The sequence below is a fragment of the Jaculus jaculus genome, chromosome 11, assembly GCF_020740685.1.
Source record: "Jaculus jaculus isolate mJacJac1 chromosome 11, mJacJac1.mat.Y.cur, whole genome shotgun sequence".
NCBI lineage: Eukaryota > Metazoa > Chordata > Mammalia > Rodentia > Dipodidae > Jaculus > Jaculus jaculus.
In genome coordinates, this window is record NC_059112.1 from 25,555,559 (window position 1) to 25,579,960 (window position 24,402).

Sequence of the window (24,402 nt, forward strand, 5' to 3'; positions counted from 1 at the left end):
GTCTGGAGGAGCACGTTGTAAGGAGTCCTACCCTTCCTTCCTTTAGCTCTTACATTCTTTCCACCACTTCTTCTGCAATGGACCCTGAGCCTTGGAAGGTTCGATAGAGACGTTTCAGTGCTGAGCACTCCTGTCATTTCCTCCCAGCACCATGGTGCCTTTTCAGTCATCCCAGAGGTCACCACCACCTGAAAAGAGAAGCTTCTCTGAAAAAAAGTGAGAGTAGCATTAATATATGGTTATGAACATTAAGAGAAGCACTTTCTGGGTAGTTTGGTAAGCATAATATGTACATTTAGGCAGACAGCAGCAGATTTACACTCCTAGGGCTCTTGACTACCCCTGTTGTAGGTTTTCAGTATCAGTATTTTCAGATGTATTCCCTTCCATGGAGCAGGCCTCCAGTCCAATTAGAGAGTGGTTGGTTTTCCCCATAACAGACATGCCACTATTGCACCCATTGACTAATGTGGCCTGTCTTCTTCTTCTTCTTAATTTTATTTTTATTTGTTCATTTGAGAATGACAGAGAGAGAGAGAGAGAGAGAGAGAGAGAGAGAGAGAAAGAGGCAGATAGATAAAGCATGGGTGCACCAGGACCTTCAGCCACTGCAAACGAACTCCAGATGCATGTGACTTTGTGCATCTGGCTTACATGGGACCTGGGGAATCGAGACTTAAACCAGGGTTCTTACGCTTCACAGGCAAGCATTTAACTGCTAAGCCATCTCTCCAGCCCTCTTCCTCCTCCTCTTCCTTCATTTTGGTTTTTTGAAGTAGGGTTTCACTCTAGCTCAGGCTGGCCTAGAATTCACTATGTAGTCTTAGGGTGGCCTTGAACTCACTGTGATCCTCCTACCTCTGCCTCCCGAGTGCTGGGATTAAAGGCGTGCGCCACCATGCCCAGCTTCTTTTTTAAAATAGGGTGTTTCTCTAGAGCCCATGCTGATCTGGAGTTCAAGGCAATCCTGCCCCAGCCTGTTGATTGCCAGGGTTACAGAAATGTACTACGAGCTGTTTCTTCTTTCTTTCTTTTTGGATAGATATAGTGAATTCCAGGTCAGTCTGGGCTGGAATGAGACCCTATCTCCAAAAAAAAAAAAAAAAAAAAAGCATAAAAGTATTTGGTGAATTGGCTTGGGATATGTATCTATGCACATAAACACATATATATATGTATGTATGCAGTATAGCTATGAAGGAAATTATATATAATTTGTGGGTTTGTTTTAGATGGGATCTCATTTATTCCCAGTCTGGCCTCAATGATATATATATATCAGGTGACCTGGAGAGATGGCTCAGCGGTTAAGGCGCTTGCCTGCAAAGCCTAACGACCCAGGTTCGATTCCCCAGTGCCCACATGAAGCCAGATGCACAAGCTGGCTCACGCGCCTAGAGTTCATTTGCAGCGGCTAGAAGCCACGGCGCACCCATTCCGTCTGTCTCTCTCTCTCTCTCTCTCTACTTGCAAATAAAAAGTCAAGCAATAAAAAAAGCAACGAGAAAAAAAAAAAATGAGGGTTCATATAGTTTGGCGAGACTTGCTCCGGAAGAGTTATTTAGAGCTGCCCGGCGAAATCGACACTTTTACAAGTACTTTTTTTTTTTTTTTTTTTTTTTTAAATCTCACTGCGGGTGGTCGTAAAAAAAAAAAAAAAGAAAGAAAACTTCCCAAAGCCGCGGCCCGGGACAGACGTGTAACCGGAAGTACCTCGGTGCGCGCCTAGCGTGGAGGAAACCGACCTCTCAGACCCTCTAATTGGGCGCTCCCCCCGGCCCCGCCCCCCCGCTCCCCAGTCCACGCACGCGCACACCGCCCGGCTCCCCGCGCGCAGGCGGCCCCGGGGCCAGCGCGCCTCTCGCCCGGGGTGGGCGGGGCCGAGGAGGGGGGGGGAGAGCGCGCGCCTCTGACGTCATCGCCGCGCGCCGCCGCCTGCGCTCCTTCCAGTTCGCGGGAGAAGTTGTTGGCGCCAATGGAGTCCGAGCAGCGATAACGGATCTCTCCCCCCCTCCCACACTCCCTCGCACACGCACACACTTACACCCCACCTCCTCGGCGGCCTGCCCACCTGCTGTCGGAGCGTGCGGCTGCGATGGTGAGCTCCCCGCGGGAGGCCGGGTGTGGACCGGGGTGGTCGTGGCGTGCGGGGCCGGGCGGGGCGGGGCGGGGGAGGGGGGGGAGCGTGCCCGGGGGCCGCGCTCGGGGCGTCGGGCGCCCGGCTCTGCGACGCCCGGGCTGTGCACGGCGTTGGCACCTTTGCTCACCCTCGCTCTGGGTGTGTGTGTGTGTGGGGGGGGGGATGGAGAAGGGAGGCCAGACGAGCGAAGATGATTTTTTTTTTTGTGGGGACATGCGGTGTTAAAGAGTTCTTGTCCTGTGCAGCGCTGTCCCCTAAATCTCAGCTGGAGCACTGCCTAAAAAAAAAAAAAAAAAAGAAAAAAAAAGTGCTGGCTTCAAGCTCTGCAACACCACCGCTTTGGCTTTCTCAGGACTTAAGTTTTCTCGGGCCTTCGTCGTCGTTCTGCAACGCTCCTCACAACCCTTTTCACTTTGTTCAGATGAGCTCAGAGGAGTTAACACGCATGGTATACAGCTTGGGCGAGTAACAAACATGCAATGTATTTGACAGCTGTCATCTCTTATCACGATGTTAAAACTCATCCTTTAAAAAGGAAAACTTAAAACGTCAATGCATATTTCCGTGTAAAGAACATTCAAACACATGGAGCGTCACATAGCTGGCAAGAGATCTTCGGGATGGTGTGGAAGTTCTTACGTGTTTGAAACAATCTTTAATTTAAAGAACAATAAAAGTTGTGATTTTAAGCCAGTGGAACCATTCTTCACCTTGCCAGAGTGCCAGGATTCCAGGGGAAAAGTTTTATGCCAAATTTGGAAACTTTGCAATCCTTTTTTTTTTTTTTTTTTTTTGGTTTTTCGAGGTAAGGTCTCACTCTAGCTCAGGCTGACCTGGAATTCACTATGTAGTCTCAGAGTAGTCTTGAAGTCACGGTGATGCTCCTGCCTCTGCCTCCTGAGTGCTGGGATTAAAGGTTTGCGCCACTATGCCCGGCCCTTTTTTGCTTTTTCTAAGAAGAAAAATAAGAGAATAGAAATGTGGCTATCTGGGCCAAACATCTTTTTCAGGTCACTAGGTGAAGCTGATTGTCTTAAATACTATATATATATTTACTTGCAAGGAGAGAGAGAGAGAATGGGTGCACAGGAGGCCCAGCCACTGCAAATGGAACTGCAGATACATGCATCACTTTGTACATCTGGCTTTATATGGGTACTAGGGAATCAAACCCAAGCTGTCAGACCTTGCAAGCAAGTTTCTTTAACCCCTGAGCTATTTCTCCAGTCCCTCTTTTCAATATTTTAACTGACAGCATTCCTCCGCTTAAAATTTACCTGAAATTTATTGAGTTTTTTTTTTGGGGGGGGGGGGCAGTGTCATGTAGCCCAGACTTGAACTTGTGATGTGTGTATTAAAGCTGGCCTTGACCTCCGCCTAATCCTCCTGCTTGCACTTCTCAAGTACTCTGACTGCAACCCAGTTTTATACATAGCAAAGACACCTTTTTATTTTTATTTTATTTTAGTTTTTGGTTTTTTGAGGTAGGGTCTCACTCTGGCCCAGGCTGACCAGGAATTCACTATGTAGTCTCAGGGTGGCCTCAAACTCATGACAATCCTTGTACCTCTGCCTCTGTAGTGCTGGAAGTGAAGGCGTGTGCCACCCCACCTGGCTTGCTTGCTTATTTATTTATTTATTTATTTTTTTTGTTTTTCGAGGTAGGGTCTCACTCTGGCTCAGGCTGACCTGGAATTCACTATGTAGTTTCATGAACTCACGGTATCCTCCTACCTTTGCCTCCTGAGTGCTGGGATTAAAGGCGTGCGCCACCATGCCCGGCTTAACTATTTATTTTTTAATATTTTATTTATTTATTAGAAATAGAGGCAGAGAGGATGGGTGCACCACGGCCTCTGGCCACTGCAAATGAACTCCAGACATAAGCACTGCCTTGTACATCTGGCTTTACATGGGTACTGGGGAATCAAATCTGGGTCCTTTGGCTTTGTAAGAAAGCACCTTAACCTCTGAGCCCTCTCTCCAGCCCTGTTTGTTTATTTGCAAGCAGAGACAGACAGACACACACCCAGAATAGGCACACCAGGGCCTCTTCCTGTCTCAAATGAACTCCAGATACATGTGCCCCTTATGCATATGGCTTTATGTGGTTGTTGGGGAATTGAACCCAGGTTGTTACGCTTTGCAGGCAAGTGCCTTAACCGCCAAGCCATCTCTCTAGCCTCCACAGTGGCACCTTTAAAAAAGTTTGTTATGATCTGAGGAGATGGCACAGTGGGTAATAACATGTAGCACAATCAGGAGGACCTGAGTTGGATTCCCAGGGGCTCATGTCAACTGCTAGTGTAGTTGCCTACATCTGTAACCCCATTCCTGTGGGGAGCAGAGACCAGAGGTTCACTGTGGCTCACAGAAACTGCAACTCAGCATTCAGAGAAGAGACTCCTTCCCATGGAAACACAGGATAGACAAGGACTTTTTTGTGCTGTTTTTTTTTGAAGTAGGGTTTCACTGTAGTCCAGGCTGACCTGGAATTCACTATGTAGTCTCAGGGTGGCTTTGAACTCAGGCAATCCTCTTACCTCTGCCTTCCTAGTGCTGGTGTTAAAGACATGTGTCACCATGCCCGGCTGGAGGAATTTTTTTTTTTAATATTTTTATTTATTCTTTGAGAGAGAGAATGAGAATGGGTGCCCCAGGCCTCCAGCTGCTGCACATGAACTCCAGACACATGCACTATCTTGTGCATCTGGCTTATGTGGGTCCTGGGGAATTGAACCTAGGTCCTTTGGCTTTGCAGGCAAGCACCTTAACCACTAAGCCATCTCCCCAGCCCCCGGCTAGAGGACTTTTGATGTTCTCTGGATTACATGCATCTGCACATATGTATGCATAAACTACACTATACATAGTACACATGTAACAACAAAACAGTTTTGTCATATAATTAATAGCTGGTGGAACTAGATTAGAGCCTAAATGTTTCTGGCTTAGCTGCTGTACTATTTGTCTGAAATGATCAGCATTACACTTTGAAATTTAGACACCAAGGTACTGTGGAAAGTTGATGAGATTTGGAAGTTTTTTTTTTTTTTTTTCCTTTCCCTTGTTTTTCCAAGGTAGGGTCTCACCTGTAGTCCAGGTTGACCTGGAACTCACCCTATAGTCCTAGGCTGGCCTTGAACTCACAGTGATCTTCCTATCTCTGCCTCCTGAGTGCTGGGATCAAAGGTGTGCGCCACCACGCCCAGGCTTATTTTTGTTTTTTTTGAGGTAGGGTCTCACTCTAGCCCAGATTGACCTGAAATTCGCTATGTAATCTTAGGGTGGCCTCCAACTCATGGCAGTCCTCCTACCTCTGCCTCCTGAGTGCTGGGATTAAATGTGTGCACCACCATGTCTGGCTAAAAAAAATATTTTCTTTCTTTTTTTTTAAAATTTATTTGACAGAGAGAAGGAGGGAGGGGGGGACAGAAGGAGGGAGGGAGGCAGGCAGAGAAAGAGAGAACTTTTTGGTTTTTCAAGGTAGGATCTCGCTGTATCCTAGGCTGACTTGGAATTCACTGTGTGGTCTTAGGGTGGCCTCCAACTCACAGTGATCCTCCTAACTTGGCCTGCTGAGTGCAAGAGTAAAAACTCACTAGGGCAAACATAAATCTTGCAGCTCCATGTTTGGTATCTGGAACCCGTGATGAAATCCATGGGGTCTGAGTTCTGCCATTCCATTTGGGCTTCTGACAGCCCTGGGAAAACCCATCTTGAGCCAGCAGCTCTCTTTGGCATAGAAATCAGTCTTGTCACCTTGGGTCTTCATTGCAGCCTGTGGTTGATCTTCATGGTTCCGTACCATGGCCTTTGAGGGCCTCCAAGGAAGGGCTTCGACAACTCAGCCTCTCACATTGCCCAGTGGCCATCTCAAAATAACTGTGTTGTGAATCCAGTAACCCTCTCTTTCCGGAAATTGTCATGCTTCCAAAACCAGTACCAGGTGGGCTACCAATTTGTTAGTCCAGTGGAGGAGTAAAGCTCACTTTGAAGAGCAGGAAGAAGAGCATTGTTATCTCCGGCTTCCTCCTTTCAAAAGAGAATCTGCACTCCTCCTGCTGTCCCGAAGCAGAGCATCTGGCCCAGACCTCAGTGGTGGTAGTCTCTCAAACAGTTGCAGCTGAACAGGGCTGCATTGTCTTGTCTGACATTTTCATTTCTTTCTGTGCCATCTCCTGCTGCTGCTTTGCTGTGTCAAACACACCAGCTTGTTACCAGTTCAACTTTGCTCAAGGTCTGAGAACGCAGGCAGAGCAACTAGCCTCCCAACTCCTCCTAGCCCAGTTCTGACAAAGTTCTGTTTCCCTGATAAGCTAAGCTTCCAGTCCAAGTTTATTCCGCATTTAGGTCTTTCAGACTTAAATGGTCCATCAAAGTCTGCTTACAGCACTGTAAGGCTTAGTCTAAAGCTTCATATCCTTCCATATTCCTCCCACAAATTAGTTTCCAAAGACCAAAAGCCACACAGTCAGGTTTCTAACAGCAACAGACCCACTTCTAGTACCAGTTTTCTGTTGTAGTAACTATTGTGTCCCTGAGGCAAACACCTGACCTAAAGCGGCTGGTCAGAGAGAAGGGTTTAATTTTGGCTTAGTCATCAGAGGAAGCTTCATCATGACAGGGAAAAGATGGGTAGAGCAGAGGCTGGGCATTACTTCCTGCCAAACAGCTGGCAGAGGCAAGGGAGCTGAACTCTGGCAAGGGAGAAGCTGTGCTGTAACGCCCCAAAGCCTGCTGCTGATAACACCCCTCCCCAGCAAGGCTCCACCTCCCAAACTGCCATCAGCTTGGGGACCAAGCATTCAAAAAGCACAGGAGGTATAGCCCCGTGTGGTGGCACATGCTCTGATTCCAGCAATCAGGAGGCAGAGGTGAGAGGGTCACCATGAGTTTAAGACCAGCTTGGGACTTCAGAGTGATTTCTAGGTCAGCCTGGGCTAGAGTGAGACCTTGCCTTGAAAACAAAAACCAAAGCAAAACAAAACAAAGTACATGAGGAAGTGGGGCCATCCCATTTAAACTATCACGAGTACATCGGGAAAACTAAAATTACATGCAGCATCTTTATTTATTTATTTGTAAGGAGAAGGAGAAAAGGAAAGAGAATGAATGAATACGGGCTGCCAGGGCCTCTAGCTGCTGCAAATGAACTCCAGATGCATGTGCCACTTTGTGTGTCTGGCTTTATGTGGGTACTAGGGAATCCCACCCACACATTATTAGGCTTTGTGCCTTAACTACTGAACCATCTTTCCAGCCCTCTTTTTTTTTTCTGAGGTAGGGTTTTACTCTGGTCTAGACTGACCTTGAACTCACTCTGTAGTACCAGACCAGCCTTGAACTTGTGGCAGTCCTTCTACCTCAGTCTCCAGAGTGCTGGAATTAAAGGCATGTGCTACCACATCCACCTCCCCAAAGTCTTTGAGTTCTTGAATTCTTGTCTTTCTAATCTGTTGCAGTCAGGTTCGCATTGCTGGTAGAAATCACCCAACCAAGAATAGCTTGTGGGGAAAAGAGGTTTATTTTGGCTTACAGGTTCGAGGGGAAGCTCCACGATGGCAGAGGAAAATGATGGCATGAACAGAGGGTGGATATCACCCCCTGGCCAACATAAGGTGAGCAACAGGAGAGTGTGCCCAACACTGACAAGGGGGAAACTGACTGTAACGCCCATAAGCCCGCCCCCAACAATACACTGCCTCCAGGCGACATAATTCCCAAATCTCCATCAGCTGGGAACCTAGCATTCAGAACACCTACGTTTATGGGGGACACCTGAATCCAACCACCGCATACCCCAAGTGCTGGGATTATAGAGTGCACCACCATGCCCAGGCATACAGGTTTTATTATCAACTACTTTTGTGTTGTGAGGGATTGAACCTAGGGCTTTATGTGCTAGGCAAGTGCCGTGCCTCTGAGTTGCACCCCTAGTCCTAGGTTCACAGTTCTGTGTGCATGTTTTTATATATATATTTGGGGAAATATAACCTATTAGATGGGTGAAATCTTCAAAACTACTGGTATGAAGGCCGGCCGTGTTGGTGCATGCCTTTAATTCCAGCACTCGGGAGGCAGAGGTAGGAGGATTACCGTGAGTTTGAGGCTACCCTGAGACTACATAGTGAATTCCAGGTCAGCTTGGGCTAGAGTGAGGTGCTACCTCGAAAAACAAAAATCAAAAACAACTACTGGTATGGTTAGTGAAAGGCTATCTGTTTTGTCTCCTTGGCCCACAGGCTGGTTTATTTTAGTGAGTGGGCAGCCTTTAGCAACAGTCCCCTTCACTGGTGAAGCTCTGTAAGAGCCACGAGGGTGGGAACTGCTGTAGAGAGTGTCTGGTGTACACTTCAGCTTCTGTAAATATTTGATGAGTGACTCTACAAAAGAACTTTGTATTTCCAGTAAAAAAAAATGGCAAAGGTAATCCTTGCTGGCATGAAAATACCTTCTCTAGCCCTTTCTGCATGACTTTATGCTATTAAAGTATTTCATGACAAAGAATAAGGTAGGCTGGAGAAATGCAGTGGTTTTGGTTTTTCGAGGTAGGGGCTCACTCTAGCCCAGGCTGACCTGGAATTCACTATGTAGTCTGAGGGTGGCCTCGAACTCACAGCGATCCTCCTACCTCTGCCTCTAGTGTTCTATTATATTACATTATAGGTCTATTTTTGGTTTCAACTTAAGTTTTATGGTAGTTGAAATTTGCTTGTTTGGATCAGAAATCAATTGTAAAATGTTGATTTCTGGATGAATAAAATTCACAAAGTATGTAAGCTGTGCTGGCATGGTGGTGCACACCTTTAATTCCTGCACTCGGGAGGCAGAGGTAGGAGGATCGCTGTGAGTTTGAGGCCAGCCTGAGACTACATAGTGAATTCCAGGTCAGTCTGAGCTAGAGTGAGACCCTACCTCAAAAAAAAAAAGAAAAAATCCAAAAAAACAAAACAACCCAAACCACCCCCCCCAAAAAAAACCCCACAAACACACAAAAAAGTATGTCAGATGTGCTGAAGAGTCTGAAGATAGTTATTGGATCAGGCATAACCAGCCTCAGGTAGTTATCCCAGGTGCGCAAGGAGACCATATTTTATTTTTATTTATTTGTTTTTTCGAGGTAGGGTCTCACTCTAGCTCAGGCTGACCTGGAATTCACTATGTAGTCTCAGGGTGGCCTCGAACTGACAGCGATCCTCCTACCTCTGCCTCCCAAGTGCTGGGATTAAAGACGTGCGCCACCATGCCCGGCTCGTATTTTATTTTATCCTTATGACTTGAATTCATATGTTTTTATTTCCCATGCTTAGCTTTTTAAACATTTCTAAATATAGTTTTTTTTTTTTTTTTATTTGAGGAGGAGAGAGAGAATGGGTGCACCAGGGCATCCAGCCACTGCAAATGAACTCCAGATGTATTTGCCACCTTGTGCATCTGGCTTATGTGGGTCCTGGGAAATTGAACCTGGGTCTTTCAGCTTTGTGGGCAGGTGCCTAAGTGCTAAACCATCTCTCTAGCCCCTCAGCCTTTATTTTCTAAAGACAAAGATTTAAAGGCAGAGAATAGGATGAAGGCTCCATGAGAGCAGAGATTTTTTTTTTTTTTTTAATCTGGAGTGCCATGCATAGTTCAAGTTTTGAGCGATAGCATAGTGATTGAATGAGGGAAGGTGATTTTAGGTACTAGAACTTGTAACTTCCTCAGTGAAGTGCTTGAGGCAGGTGCTAGACTTTGTTATATCAATAACAACAGTTTTTTGGCATGTGTGTGTGATATGTGTGCATGTATGCATGTTCATATGTGTGGGCACATGTGTCTGTGTGTGTGCATGTGGAGGCCACAGGACAGCCTTGGTGGTCACTCCTCATGTATGCTGTCCCCCTCTTTTATTTTTTCAAGGTAGGGTCTCACTCTAGCTCAGGCTGACCTGGAATTCACTATGTAGTCTCAGGGTGGCCTCGAACTCACAGCGATCCTCCTACCTCTGCCTCCCAAATGCTGGGATTAAAGGCTTGCGCCAGCACGCCCGGCTTGTCCACCTCTTTTTGAGGCATGGTCTGTCACTGGCTTAGAGCTTGCACACTCAGCCAGACTGCCTCACCAGCAAGCTCTAGGGACCTTCTTGTCTGTGCCCTCCCAGTGCTGGGGTTAAAGGCATGTGCCACTATGCCTGCCCTTCTGTATGGGTAATGGGGATGGAACTCAGGTCTTCATGCTTGGAGGCAAGGCCTTTACCAACTGAAGCTATTTTCCCATCCCCCATAATGTTGCTTTGGTGCGTAGAGGTATTTCTGTGTGCGTGCACACCTGTATGTGCTGATGCGGAGCCAGTGCACTGGCTTGTGGCAGCTGGGGGAGAAAATAGGGTGTCCCCCTCCATTATTCATTTGCCTGTTTTTTGTTTTGTTTTTTTTTTTTGGCAGGTGGTGGTAACAAAATCTGTTAGTGATGGTAACAAAATCTGTTAGTGCTGTTTAAAAAATGTTTTTACTTATTTATTTGAGAAGAAAGTGTGGATATGCCAGGGAGGGCCTCTTGCCACTGCATACAAAATCCAGATGCATGTGTAACTTTGTGCATATGGCTGGGAATCAAATCCAGCGCAGCAACCTTTGTAAGCAAGTGCCTTTCACTGCTGTACCATCTCGTCAATCCCTCTTACTGCCATTCTCCGATTCTCCAGTCTTCGGTCACTATAGGGCCGGGCTTATAGATGTACATGGGTTCTGGAGGCTGGAGCTGAGTTGCTCTCAGGTGCCCTGAGGCCCTCATGCTTACGTAGGAAGCACATTTAGTTGTTGAGCCATCTATCCAGCCCTGTAAAGATATTTCTGATTTTTTTAAAAACGTAATTTGTTTGGCTAAAAATTACTATTGAAGAAGAGGAAGTATTTTACTCAAATTGAAAGTTTTGTTTTTGAAACCACAGTATTACATGACAGTATGACATGAAGATCTAATAGAGAAAGTTGGGGTGGTTTGAACCAGATGTCTCTCATAAACTTGGTCCTCAGCTGATGGCAGTTTGGGAGGTGGAGCCTTGCTGGAGGAGGTGTGTTGTTGGGGGCAGGCTGAGAGGTGTTAGAGCCAGCTCCTCCTCCGTGGAGTTTAGTTCACTCTCCTGCTGTTGTCCAGCCTCTGCTCATGTCATGCTTTCTCCTGATACCATGGAGCTTCCCCTCAGGACAACAAAAGCCAACTTTAATGATTTAGCTTGGAAATAATTCAGTGTTAACTTAATATCTTCATAAAATTTCTTAAAAGTCAGGTAAAGTCATAAAAATTCCAATTTATAAACTTGTTTTATTGTTGTTCTTATTTATTTAGTTAGTTTTGATCTATTTATTTGCAAGCAGAGGGGGGGGGAGGGGAGAGGACAGGAGAGGAGAGCCAGGCATGGTGGCACACGCCTTTAATCCTAGGACCCGGGAGCCAGAGGTAAGAGGATTGCCATGAGTTCAAGGCCATCCTGTGACTACATAGTGAATTCCATGTCAGCCTGGGCTAGAGCGAGACTTTTCCTTGAAAAACCAAAACCAGAAACAAAACAAACAAACAAACAACAACAAAAAAAACCAACAACAAGAAAAAGAGAGAGACAGACAGACAGAGTATATGCTCCAGGACCTCCACCCGCTGCAAACGAGCTCCATATGCAGGTGCCACCACACCCAACCAAATGCATCTGATGTTGTGTGGATCAGGAATCTGTTTTTCATTTCGTTTTATTATTTTATTTGATTTTTTTTATAAGTATTTAAAAAAAATTTTTTTGTTAATTTTTTATTTATTTATTTGAGAGTGACAGACACAGAGAGAAAGACAGATAGAGGGAGAGAGAGAGAATGGGCACGCCAGGGCCTCCAGCCATTGCAAACGAACTCCAGACGCGTGCGCCAGCTTGTGCATCTGGCTAACGTGGGACCTGGGGAACAGAGCCTCGAACCGGGGTCCTTAGGCTTCACAGGCAAGCGCTTAACCGCTAAGCCATCTCTCCAGCCCATTTTATTTGCTTTTTGAGGTAGGGTCTCACTCTAGCCCAGGCTGACGTGGAATTCACTCTGTAATCCTAGTCTGGCCTCACACTCACAGCGATTGTTCTACCTCTGCCTCCCCAGTGCTGGGATTAACGCCTGTACCAACCATGCTGGGCCCCTTTTTAAAAAATGTATGTGTATATGTACATTTGCATACATACATCCACTCACACACATATTTTGTGAAGGTAGGGTTTCATTCTAGCTCAGGCTGATCTGGAATTCACTGTGTAGTCTCAGGGTGGCCTTGAACTCATGGCAGTCTTCCTACCTCTGCCTCCTGAGTGCTGAGATTAAAGATGTGTGCCACCTTGCCCAATTCTTTTTTATTTTTTAAATTTCATTTTATTTATCTTATCCTTTTCGAGAAAGTGAGAGAGACAGGCAAATAGAAGAGAGAATGGGTGATTTAGGGTATCCAGTCCTTGCAAATGAACTCCAGATGCATGCATCCCCTTGTGCATCTGGCTTATGTGGGCACGAGGGAATTGAATCTAGGTCTGTAGGCTTCACAGGCAAGAAGGACCTTAATGGCCATACCATCTCTCCAGCCCAGAAACTTGTTTTCTGATGCATTCTTCTCATGTTTAGGCACCTATTTCTGCTAGCATGCTGTCTGTACATAATGCTTTAGTTTCCTAATTCAAGAGGCTTAAAATACAACCCAACTCTTTTTTTTAAATAAATTTGTATTTATCCATTTACAAGCAGAGAGAGCGACAGTGAGCCAGGGTCTTTGGCTGCTGCAAATGAACTCCACACGCATACACCACTTTGCGCATCTGGCTTTACATGGGTACTGGGGAATCAAACCTGATTTGTTAGGCTTTGCAGGTTTTGCCTTAACTCTTGAGCCATCTCTCCAGCCCAGAACTTATTAATTAATGAATATCTGCATGTGTGTTTGTATGTGCGTGCACATGCATGCCATGGTCTTTTGCTATTGTCAATGAATTCCCATCCAGCTTTACTTGGTTGGTTGGGGAATTTAACCCAGGTGGTCAGGCTTTGTAAGCAAGCACCGTTAACCATTGAAATATCTCCCCAGACCCTCATACATTTTTTTAAAAAATTATTTATTTATTTATTGGAGAGCGACAGACAGAGAGAAAGACAGATGGAGAGAGAGAGAATGGGCGTGCCAGGGCTTCCAGCCTCTGCAAACGAACTCCAGACGCGTGCGCCCCCTTGTGCATCTGGCTAACGTGGGACCTGGGGAACCAAGCCTCGAACCCGGGTCCTTAGGCTTCACAGGCAAGTGCTTAAACGCTAAGCCATCTCTCCAGCCCTCATACATTTTTTTTTAGTTTAGGAATTAACATCCATTTTACATTGCTTAAACATTTTTATAGTTTACAGTGTTGAGTCAGGCCTATGGTATAAATCTGTAAATCCAGCTGTAAGAGGGCAGGAGGACAGCTTGGGCAGTTTAGGGAGGTCCTGTCTCCAGAGTAAACCAGTGGACAGAGGATGTCGATTGGTGGTAGAGCACTTGCCTAGGTAGGCACTGGGTTAAGTCTCTAGTACCAGCAAACAAGTGTTGAAAGTTGTAATTCCTAGTAGGGAACATGATCTGAATGAATGTCCTTATGGAAACTACTGTAAAAGTTTCTGCTACATAAAAGCCGGGTGTGGTGGCGCACGCCTTTAATCCCAGCACTTGGGAGGCAGAGGTAGGAGGATCACCATGAGTTCCAGGCCACCCTAAGAATACATAGTGAATTCCAGGTCAGCGTGAGACCCTACCTCAAAAAACCAACCAAACAAAAAGTCTCCGCTACCCTGGTGCACTCGGTGGGAACTAACTTCACGGCACAGGCATTTAGACATCCAGTGGGTGCTCTCGGTTCCGCACAGGCTTTGTCACAAGCTCTCTGTGCTTTGACTCCCGTGGAGCACCAGCCTCATGCCTTTGGTTGCTCAGTTACTTGAGCATTTCCCCCAGCTCTGTACCCCACCCGATCTCTTAGAGCCTCTGTCTGGCTCACTAAGAATTCGTAGAGCCCAGGCATTCCTACCATTCCAAGCCTGCCCCTCCCATTCCAGGAATTCCTCCAGAGAAGCCCTGTGGGAACAAGCACTCGGAGTTGATCTTCATCATGCTCTCTTTTTCTGGAACTTTCTTAACCCTCTCTGTTCACTTTTGGATCTCAGTTCACTATTTTACTTACTCCCCCTTCAGTGTCGTGTCATTTTCTGGGCCTGCCCGTGGGTTTCGCCTGTCCATCTTGCAGGGCAGGCGTGCATGGACCGTTGCTTCCTAAAGGCCCCCAGTGTGTGTACTTTCCCTTGGCACTTGTCAGGCCGGGTGACATCAGGATTTGCTTCCGTGGCTCTGTGACAGTCTTACACAGACGCATTTGGTTTCTGTAATTGGTGAGGACATGAGTGCTCTCAATATAGAGGCTGCCCAGATGAGGATTTAAAATATTTATTTATTTGCGAGTGAGAAAGAGAAAGAGAGCCTCCTCAGTGCTGGGATTAAAGGCATAAGCTGCCATCCACTGTGATTTATTTGAGAGTGGGCGAGTGAGTATGGGTGGTCAGGGCTTTTTGCTACTACACGCTCCAGACGCATGTGCCACTTTGTGCATCTGGACTTACGTGGGCACTGGGGAATTGAACCTGGGCTGTCAGGCTTTACAAGTGAGCATTCTTAACCACTGAGTCATCTCTCCAACCCTCTACCTTATTATTATTTTTAAAATATTTATTTGAGAGAGGGAGAGGGATAGGGAGAGGGAGGGAGGGAATGTATGGGTTTGCCAGGGCCTCATACCGTTTCCAACAAACTTGAACTCCAGGTGCATATGCTATTTTGTGCACCTGGCTTTATGTGGGTACCTAGGATGTCAGGCTTTGCAAGCAAATGTCTTCGACCACTGATGTACTTCTCCAGGCCCCCCCCCATCTTATTTTTTGAGACAGGGTATCTCGCTGAGTTAAAGGTCACTAATTGGACTAGATTAGCTAATCAGCAAGCTCTTGACAGTCTTCTGTTCTCCTCATGCTTATGCTTGTGCTGCTGTCTGCTCAGGTGGGGGCTCACCCTAGCCCAGGCTGACCTGGAATTCACTGTGGAGTCTCAGGGTGGCCTCGAACTCATGGTGATTCTCCTGCCTCTGCCTCCCCAGTGCCACCATGCCCAGCCATGTTTTTAATTTGTAGCATTGGTGGTCCTCAAATGTAGCTGAGGTGTGCTACCACACCTAGTTTTTTTGTTTTTGTTTTTTGAAGTAGGGTCTCACTCTGGCTCAGGCTGACCTGGAATTCACTATGTAGTCTCAGGATGGCCTTGAACTCAAGGCGATCCTCCTACCTCTGCCTCCCAAGTGCTGGGATTACAGGCGCGCACCACCACGCCCAGCATAGTTTTTTCTTTTTTTTTATATTTATTTATTTTTTAAATTTTTTTGTTTATTATTTTTATTAATTTATTTGAGAGTGACAGATAGAGAAAGAGGCAGGTAGAGAGAGAGAGAGAATGGGCGCACCAGGGCCTCCAGCTACTGCAGACGAACTCCAGATGTGTGCGGCCCCTTATGCATCTGGCTAACATGGGTCCTGGGGAATCGAGCCTCAAACCGGGGTCCTTAGGCTTCACAGGCAAGCACTTAACCACTAAGCCATCTCTCCAGCCCCAGTTTTTTCTTTTTTTTTTTCTTGAGGTAGGCTCTCACTGTAGCCTGGGCTGACCGGGAACTCATTATGTAGTCCTGTGCTGACCTCAAACTCACAGTGATCTTCCTACCTCTGCCTTCCAGGTGCTGGGATTAAAGGCCCAGCTATTGCCAGTTTTACAAAGTGTTGGGGACTGAGCCCAGTTCTTTGAGCATTGGAGGCAAGCACTTTTCTAACTGAGCTACATCCCTAGCCTCCTAAACAGTTCTTACAAATAAAATTTATTGGGCTAGGGAATTGGATCCAGGTCGGCAGGCTTTGGAAGCCCTTGCCTTTCACCATTGAGCCACCTTTCCAGCCTACTAAATGTTTATACTTAAGACCTCACTGTCTCATATTTCTCCACAGTTTTAATCCTCTGTCACCTGAAACCAGGCTGAACACCACTATTTTAACCTAATTATTATTATTAATTTTTATATTTATTTATTTTAAGCAGGGTCTTACTCTAGTCCAGGTTGACCAGGAACTCACTTTGTAGTCCAGGCTGGCGTCAAACTCTTTCTACCTTAGCTCTTCCATGCCTGGGAAACATAATTAAAACCTGCTATTTCATGATCTCTGCCTGTCACTGTTTCTCATTCCTTTGTGTGTTGAAGTAATCACCACTATTAGGGTGAAAAATCACTGTGCAATTTCAAAAAGTGAAGCTCTCATTTCCTCCAGAGGCAATAACCTAGCTGTCAGCTTCAACCTCAATTCTTCACCAGTTATAAAATAGGACTGTGGCTTGCTTTATTGTCCTGTTGTTCACTTCCTGCCCAGATGACTGAGTTTTATGGCTGAGGTATCCATTCTGTAAACAGTATACCATCCATCCATCATCTATCATTTCTCCATCCATCCATCCATCCATCTGGATGCGTAGTGTATACACCTGGGCCCCTTGTCCTTGAAAATGAACTTCAGATGTATGGGCTGCATCTTGCTTTACGTGGGTGGCTGATGGAACCCAGGCTGGCAGGCTTTGCAAGCCTCTTTATCTGCAGAGCCATTTCCTCAGTCCTGAAAACCAAGGCCTTTTATTTTTGTTTGTTTGTTTATTTTTTTGAGGTAGGGTCTCACTCTAGTCCAGGCTGACCTGCATTTCACTATGTAGTCTCAGGGTGGCCTCTAACTCATGGTGATTCTCCTATCTCTGCCTCCTGAATGCTTGGATTAGAGGTATGTGCCACCATACACCCCGCAAGGCCTTTTAAAACTAAGACCTATTTCTTTTTTAAAAAATATTTTATTATTTATTTATTTATTTATTTGTTAGAGGAAGATGGGGAGAGAGAGAAAGGGCATGCCGGGGCCTCTAGCCACTGCAAACAAACTCCAGACGCATGCACTCCCTTGTGCATCTGGTTAACATGGGTCCTGGGGAATCTAACCTAGGTCCTTTGGCTTTGCAGGCAAATGCCTTAACTGCTAAGCCATCCCTCCAGCCCAGATCTATTTTTTTTTTCCCTCTAATGTAGCCTCTTTAATTTTTTTTTATTTTCTGAGGTAGGGTCTCACTCTAGCTCGGGCTGACCTGGAATTCACTTTGTATCTCAGGGTGCCCTCAAACTCATGATGATCCTCTTAACTCTGCCTTCCAAGTGTTGGGATTAAAGGCATGTGCCACCAAGCCTACCTCAGCCTCTTTAACTTTTTACATCTGTTTGCATATGTATATGTGTGGTAGATATGTGTATATGGCTGCACCTTTACCATGCACTTATAGAGCTCAGGACAACGTCAAGGTGTCTGCACTCTTCTACCTTCTTCTTTTTTAAAAAAATTTAATTAATTTATTTTATGAGAGAGAGAACAAGAATGAGTGTGTCTTTGTGTGTGTGTGAGAGAGAGAGAGAGAGAGTCACACACAGAGGGAGGGGGATTGGCACGCCAGGGCCTCCAGCCATTGCAATTGAACTGCAGACACGTTGACCACCTTGTGCACATGTGTGACCTTGCACATACGTTACCTTGTGTGTCTAGTTTATGTGGAAGCAGGGGAGTTAAACATGGATTCTTAGGCTTCACAGGCAAGCCATCTCTTCAGCCTCTTCTACCTTCTTTAAGGCAGGTTCTCTTGCTGCTGCGGATGAATGCCAATCTAGTGGGCCTGTGAACTTCAGATTCCCCTGACTCTGCCTCCCATTGTCGGTGTGTGATGATCACATAGAGTTGACTTTATATGTGTGTTGGGGGGCTTTGGACTTGGGCTGACAGGCTTTGCAAACACGTACCCATAACCACTGAGCTATGTTCACATCCCCTACCATAGGAAAGTTAAAAAGAGACAGGGAAAAATGCTTGCAAAGAATAAGAAAAATGAGCAGTAGGGCTGGGGAGAGATGGCTCAATGGTTAGAGGCACTTGCTTGCAAAGCCTGCCAGTCCAGGTGCAGTTCCTCCGTACCCACATAAAGCCAGACAGGCATTCATTTGCAGTGGCAAGAGACCCTGGCACATACATGGGTGCCTGCACACACACACACACACACACACACACACACACACATCCATGTGTAAATAAATAAAATGAAAATTTAAATATGAAGAAAAATGAGTGGTTATAATTAAAAATTATATTGCAAAGTTTTATGATGTTTGATTTGGACTCAGTGTTTTAAACAGGGGCAGAGTATTAAGAGAGATACTGTAATAACAAGTTTTTTCTTTAGGATTTGAGGAGAATCATAAAGGAAAAATCTTTGAAGGTTCCAGATTACTCAGAGTGATTGGGGTGTGAGCGTTCTTCTCTCAAGCTGAAATTTAACCGTGATAGAGATGGACTACATTTTTAATCTATTTATTTGTAATGGGGAGGGAGAATGGGTGTGTCAGTGTATCCAGCTGCTGCAAACAAACTCCAGATGCATGAGCCCCCTTGTGCATCTGGCCTATGTGGGTCCTGGGAAATCAAGTCTGGGTTGTTAGGCTTTTCAGGGAATTGCCTTAACTGCTAAGCAGTCTGTGGTGATTTGGTTCAGGTGTCTCCCATAAACTTAGGTGGTGTGAGTGCTGGGTCACCAGCTGGTGGCCACTGGGGGATTAATGCTTCCTGGAGGCAGTGTATTGTTGGGGGCGGGCTTCTGGGTGTTATAGCCAGCTTCCTCTTGCCAGTGTTTGGCCCACTCTTCTGTTGCTGCTGTCCATCTGCTGTTGGCCAGAAGGTGATGTCCACCCTCTGCTCATGCCGTCGTTTTTTCCTGCCATTGTGGGGCTTACTCTCAAGTCTATAAGACAAAATAAACCCTTTTTCCCCATAAGCTGCTCTCGGTCGGGTGTTTTCTGGCAGCAATGACAAGCTGACTGCAACACCATCTCTCCAGCCTCTGGACTATACATTTTAATTCCCAGCTGTGCTAGGACGGATGACTATCAGTGGGGCTTGCATGATTAGTAGCTACCTACTTCTTACTCCTTATAATTGTGCTCATTATGAACAATTTTGCTTGTTTACTTTTGCCCTGTTTTGAGCTATGTCATGAGAATTACTTTATATTAGGTAAATTATTATTTTGTGCTTTTTGAAAGGTAGTTGTAGCCCAGGCTGGCCTAGAACCCATTCTCTAGCCCAGGCTGGGATTACAGGTGTGAGCCACCACCCTGCTCATGCACAATTGTTTTGTTTGTTTGTTTTTCAAGGTAGGTTCTCACTCTCTAGCCTAGGCTGACCTAGAATTCACTTTGTAGTATCAGGATGGCCTTGAACTCACAGTAATCCACTTACCTCTGCCTCCCCCAGGTGCTGTGATTAAAGTCTTGCATCACCACACCGAACCAAATTATTTATTTATTTTTAAATATTTTTATTTATTTGAGAGAGGGAAAGAGAATAGGTGCACCAAGGCTTCCAGCCACTGCAAATGAACTCCAGATACACGCGCCACCTTGTGCATCTGGTTTACATGGGTCCTGGGGAATTGAACCGAGGTCCTTTGGCTTTGCAGGCAAGTGCCTTAACCACTAAGCCATCTCTCCAGCCCCAGATTATTTTTAACAGATAGTTTTGTCAGGTAGCCTTTGCACACAAAAAGAATGGTACTGCATACAAATCTGTCTTGATTCCAAGAGATTATTTGGAGTGGACCAGTTTTATGAGGAAAGTTGTTCTCTTTTGTGATTGAGGTTAGTTTTATGCCTTTATTATTTACTTATGAGTCTCCTTTTTTCCTTTAGGACATTCGGAAATTCTTTGGAGTTATACCAAGTGGAAAAAAACTTGTAAGTGAAACAGTCAAGAAGAATGAGAAAACAAAATCTGATGAATCTTTAAAAGCAAAGAAAGGAATAAAGGAACTCAAGGTCAGTGTTCCAAGTACAAGCTTATATGGTATACAGTGTCAGAGAAACTCAGCTCCCAAACCTGGTATGGTGGGAGCCCTGAGTGAGTACGGAGTCCACTTCACCTCAGCTAGTGGAGGCAGAATCAAGTAGCGAGGCTAATGCTTGTTTCTAACTAGCGTGGCTTGCCACATTCATAGCCTTTTGACCCCCTTCCCTCTGTCAGTATTACTTTACAGTGTAGACTGGTCTCCTGCCTCAGCCTCTCTCTGCTGGGATATTCTGTTTGTATGCACTGCTAATCCTGGCTTGTCTTTGTTGTCTTGATTTAGACTTTGCCAACATGGTGGTTGGTAAAGTCAAGCTGAAGGGGATGAGGCAGGAGGATCTTGAATTTGAAGCCAGCCTCAGGTTAACAGTGTTAGATTGAAGTTGAGTGAAGACTTTTTAGGAAAGCTCTATTCTTTTTTCTGTCCTCCTGTGGCCCAGAGAAGTTCAGATACCGTGTATTCTCAGGTTGGCCTCGAACTAATGGTGATCCTCCTACCTCTGCCTCCCGAGTGCTGGGATTAAAGGTGTGTGTCACCATGCCCCACTTTTTAAAAAAAGTTTATATATTCTTTTATTGGGTTTTAGAGGGATGAGTATCTTTTTTTTTTGAGACAAAGAGAGAGAGAATGGGTATAGCAAGGCCCCTAGCCACTGCAGACGAACTCCAGATGCATGTGCCACCATGTGCATCTGGCTTATGTGGGTCCTGGGGAATTGAACCTGGGTCCTTAGGCTTCATAGGCAAGTGTCTTAACTGCTAAGCCCTCTCTCCAGCCCTATTTTGGTTTTTTGAAGCAGAGTCTCATTCTAGCCCATGCTGAAGTGGAATTCATTCTGTATCCCAAGCTGGCTGTGAACTCATGGCAATCCTCCTACCTCATCCTCTTGAGTTGTGAGATTAAATCTTGCACCACCATGCCCAGCAAATGTAAGGATATTGTAATTCTGCTAGTCCATTTATTATCATTCCATCCTTATGCCCTAGCTATCATATATATTATACCTGCATGTGCCTGACTGCTATTTAATTGTTTATTTTGTGCAGAAAAAAAAAATATTTTTTTCTTTTCTTGAGGTAGAATCTTACACTAGCACTGGCCGACCTGGAATTCACTATGTAGTCTCAGGCTGGCCTTGAACTCACAGCAGTCCTCCTACCCCTGCCTCCCTAGTGCTGGGATTAAAGGTGTGTACCACCATGCCTGGTTAGGAAACATTTATTTATTTATTTGAGAGGGAGGGACTGACTATGGGTGCTCAATGGCATCTTGTCACTGCAAAAACAACTCTGTGTTGGTACTGGGGAATTAAAACCCGAACTAGCAGACTTTGCAAGGAAACACCTTTTACCACTGAGCCATTATCCCAGCTGTATTTTTATTTTTATTTTTTTGAGGCAGGCTCTCACTAGCCTAGGCTGACCTGGAACTCACTCTAGAGCCCAGGCTGGCTTTGAACTCATGCTAGTTCTCTTCCCTTAGCTTCCTGAGTGCTGGGATTAAAGGCATGAGCCCACCTTTGTTTTTTTAAATTTTATTTATTTATTTAACCCATTCCCATTTCTAATAAACATTGTCTCTAGACCTTGACAAATGTCTCCATAGGGACAAAATTGTCCCTGTTGAGAATCACTAAGCTCAAGTCTAATGAGCAAGAAAGGATGTTACATGGGCTTCTTCTTGTTCTGATTGTGGTGTCTGTAGGTCAACAGCTCCAGTAAAGAGGATGCCTCCAAACAAAAGCCACCAAACAGGAAAAAGAGGGTCATCTATGATTCAGGTACGATTCCTTCCAAGGACCTTCAAAGGATTTACATTATTTTATATCTTCGTAACAGTGTTTTCCAAACTGAGGGCTGAGACATCCAGTTCTGTTGATGTTAATATGCATGAGAAGAGCTTTATGCTCAAGTAAAGCTTAAAGCAGTTAACTGCAGAGCTTAGCAGAACCTAAATTCTGTAGTGTACTGAAGGTTTGTGCGTGTAGAGGGTGTGAGTATGTAGCATGTCTCGTTCACTTTGACTATGAGATACACACACACAGGCATTTTTTTTTTAATTAACAACTTCCATACTTATGGACAATAGACCATAATAATTCCCTCCTCTCCTCCACTTTCTCCTTCACAAATCCACTCTCGATCATATCCCCTCCCTCTCTCCATAAGTCTCTCTTTTATTTTGATGTCATTATCTTTTCCTCCTATTACAATGATCTTGTGTAGTGCTGGGTACTGCAAGGTCATGGATATTAAGGCCAATTTCTGTCTGGAAGATTGCATTGTAAGCAGTCTTACCCTTCCTTTGGCTCTTACATTCTTTCTGCCACCTCTTTCGCAATGTACTGTAAGCCTTGGAGGCAGTGATAGAGATGTTTCAGTGCTGAGCACTCCTTCAACACTTCTTCTCTGTACTATGGTGATTTTTTATCTTTTCTTTTTTTGTTTATCTTTATTTATTTATTTGAAAGTGACAGAGGTAGAGGTAGAGGTAGAGGGAGACGGGGGGGGAAGAGAGAGAGAGAGAGAGAGAGAGAGAGAGAGAGAGAGAATGGGCGTGCCAGGGCCTCCAGCTACTGCAAACGAACTCCAGATGTGTGCGCCCCCTTGTACATCTTGCTAACATGAGCCTTGAACTGAGGGTCCTTAGGTTTCACAGGCAAATGCTTAACCACCAAGCCATCTCTCCAGCCCCTATCCACCCCCCCCTTTTTCTTCCTCAGAGATAGGGTCTCACTTTGGCCCAGGCTGACCTGGAATTCACTATGTAGTCTCAGGGTGGATTCGAATTCTCTGCAGTCCTACTACCTCTGCCTCCCGAGTGCTGAAATTAAAGGCGTGCGCCACCACGCCCGGTGTCTTTTTCAATTTGAAACTATGAGAGAGGGTCTCACTGAGTTGCCCAGGCTAGTCTTGGACTCATTTTATAGCCCAAGCAGGCCTGAACTTTTTTATCTTCCTGCCTCTCGGCCTCCTGAATAGCGGAGATGACAGGTCTGTGACCTCAAGCACAGCTTCCTGGCTCTGACCATGGGACAGGGGGTCAAGAGTTAAGAATTGCTGACAGCCACTATTGACCTGAAACAGCAAGGGAATGCATTCTTCTGTAGAAAATTTGGGAAGGAACCTGGCCGTGCTTACACCTTGATGAGACCCATATCAGACTTGGTCCCTGACTGTTAACATAGTTAATATTCGTGTATCTTAAACCCCTTGGCTTGTGATGATGTGTCACTGCGGCAGTGGGAAACTGATTATGCATAGAGTTATTCTGGATAGCAGTAAAGAAAGTAGTTTACAGTTACTACTTTGAGAAAAGATTCTATATTATAAAGAGAAAGGGGGGGGGGAGGGAGAGAGAATGGCCAGGCCAGTACCTTTAGCCACTGCAGATGAACTCCAGATGCTTGTGCCCCTTTATGCGTCTGTCTTATGTGGGTCCTGGAGAATCAAACCAGGATTCTTTGGTTTTGCAGGCAAACGCCTTAACTGCTAAGTCATCTCTCTAGCCCCCCCCCCCCTTTTTTATGTTTTTTCAAGATAGGGTCTCACGCTGGTCCAGGCTGATCTGAAATTTACTATGTAATCTCAGTGTGGCCTGGAACTCTCAGCAGTCCTCCTACCTCTTAGAATTTCCTTTCAAAGCTTCCATTTTTCTCTCATACGTAGATTCAGAATCAGAGGGCACAGTGCAGGTGAAAAATGCCAAGAAGCAACCAGAGAAAGTGTCTTCCAAACCTGGTAAAATTCTACGGCAGGATCCTGTGACTTACGTTTCAGACACAGGTAAGGGTGCTGAAGATAGTTGGGAGTTTTGAGATATACAGTGTTATGTTTTTTGTTTGTCTAAATGGATTTCCTTCACATTGAGGTGGATTTCTATTGCCCTTTTTGTTCTGGACGAAGGCAGGAATCATCTTCAGAATTTTCTGTGGGTTGAAGGGCTGGTCAAAGGTGTTTCTTGTGTTTTGGTTTTATTTTTGTGGCACTGAAGATGGAATTAGACCTCATGCATGTTAGGCAAGTGTTACACCATTGAGGTCATTCTTAGCCCTGGGGGAACTTTTCCAAAAATACTCTATATTGACTCACATCTGTTGAATTTTATCTTTAGTCATGTTAAAATACTAGAGGGCTACTTTAGAACTATTTTTATGTAAGTTTAAGTCTTGCTTGTTTTTGCTGAAGTCATAATCTTTTAAGTGTGTATGGTGATTATTCACACTTATA

At 45.3% G+C, this 24,402-nt stretch overlaps 1 protein-coding gene across 2 annotated transcripts in view; it reads left to right on the forward strand.

The window, feature by feature from the left end:
* Positions 1-1,928: 1,928 nt before the first annotated feature.
* The window catches only part of Rfc1 (replication factor C subunit 1), an 82,102-nt gene continuing 59,628 nt past the window's right edge, over positions 1,929-24,402 (forward strand). For both annotated transcript variants that reach the window (XM_045161678.1, XM_045161679.1), the window contains exons 1-4: positions 1,929-2,098; positions 20,019-20,144; positions 21,878-21,953; positions 23,842-23,958. In XM_045161678.1, coding sequence (XP_045017613.1) covers positions 2,096-2,098; positions 20,019-20,144; positions 21,878-21,953; positions 23,842-23,958 — 322 coding nt within the window. In that variant the 5' untranslated portion in view covers positions 1,929-2,095. The remainder of the gene's footprint in view (positions 2,099-20,018; positions 20,145-21,877; positions 21,954-23,841; positions 23,959-24,402) is intronic.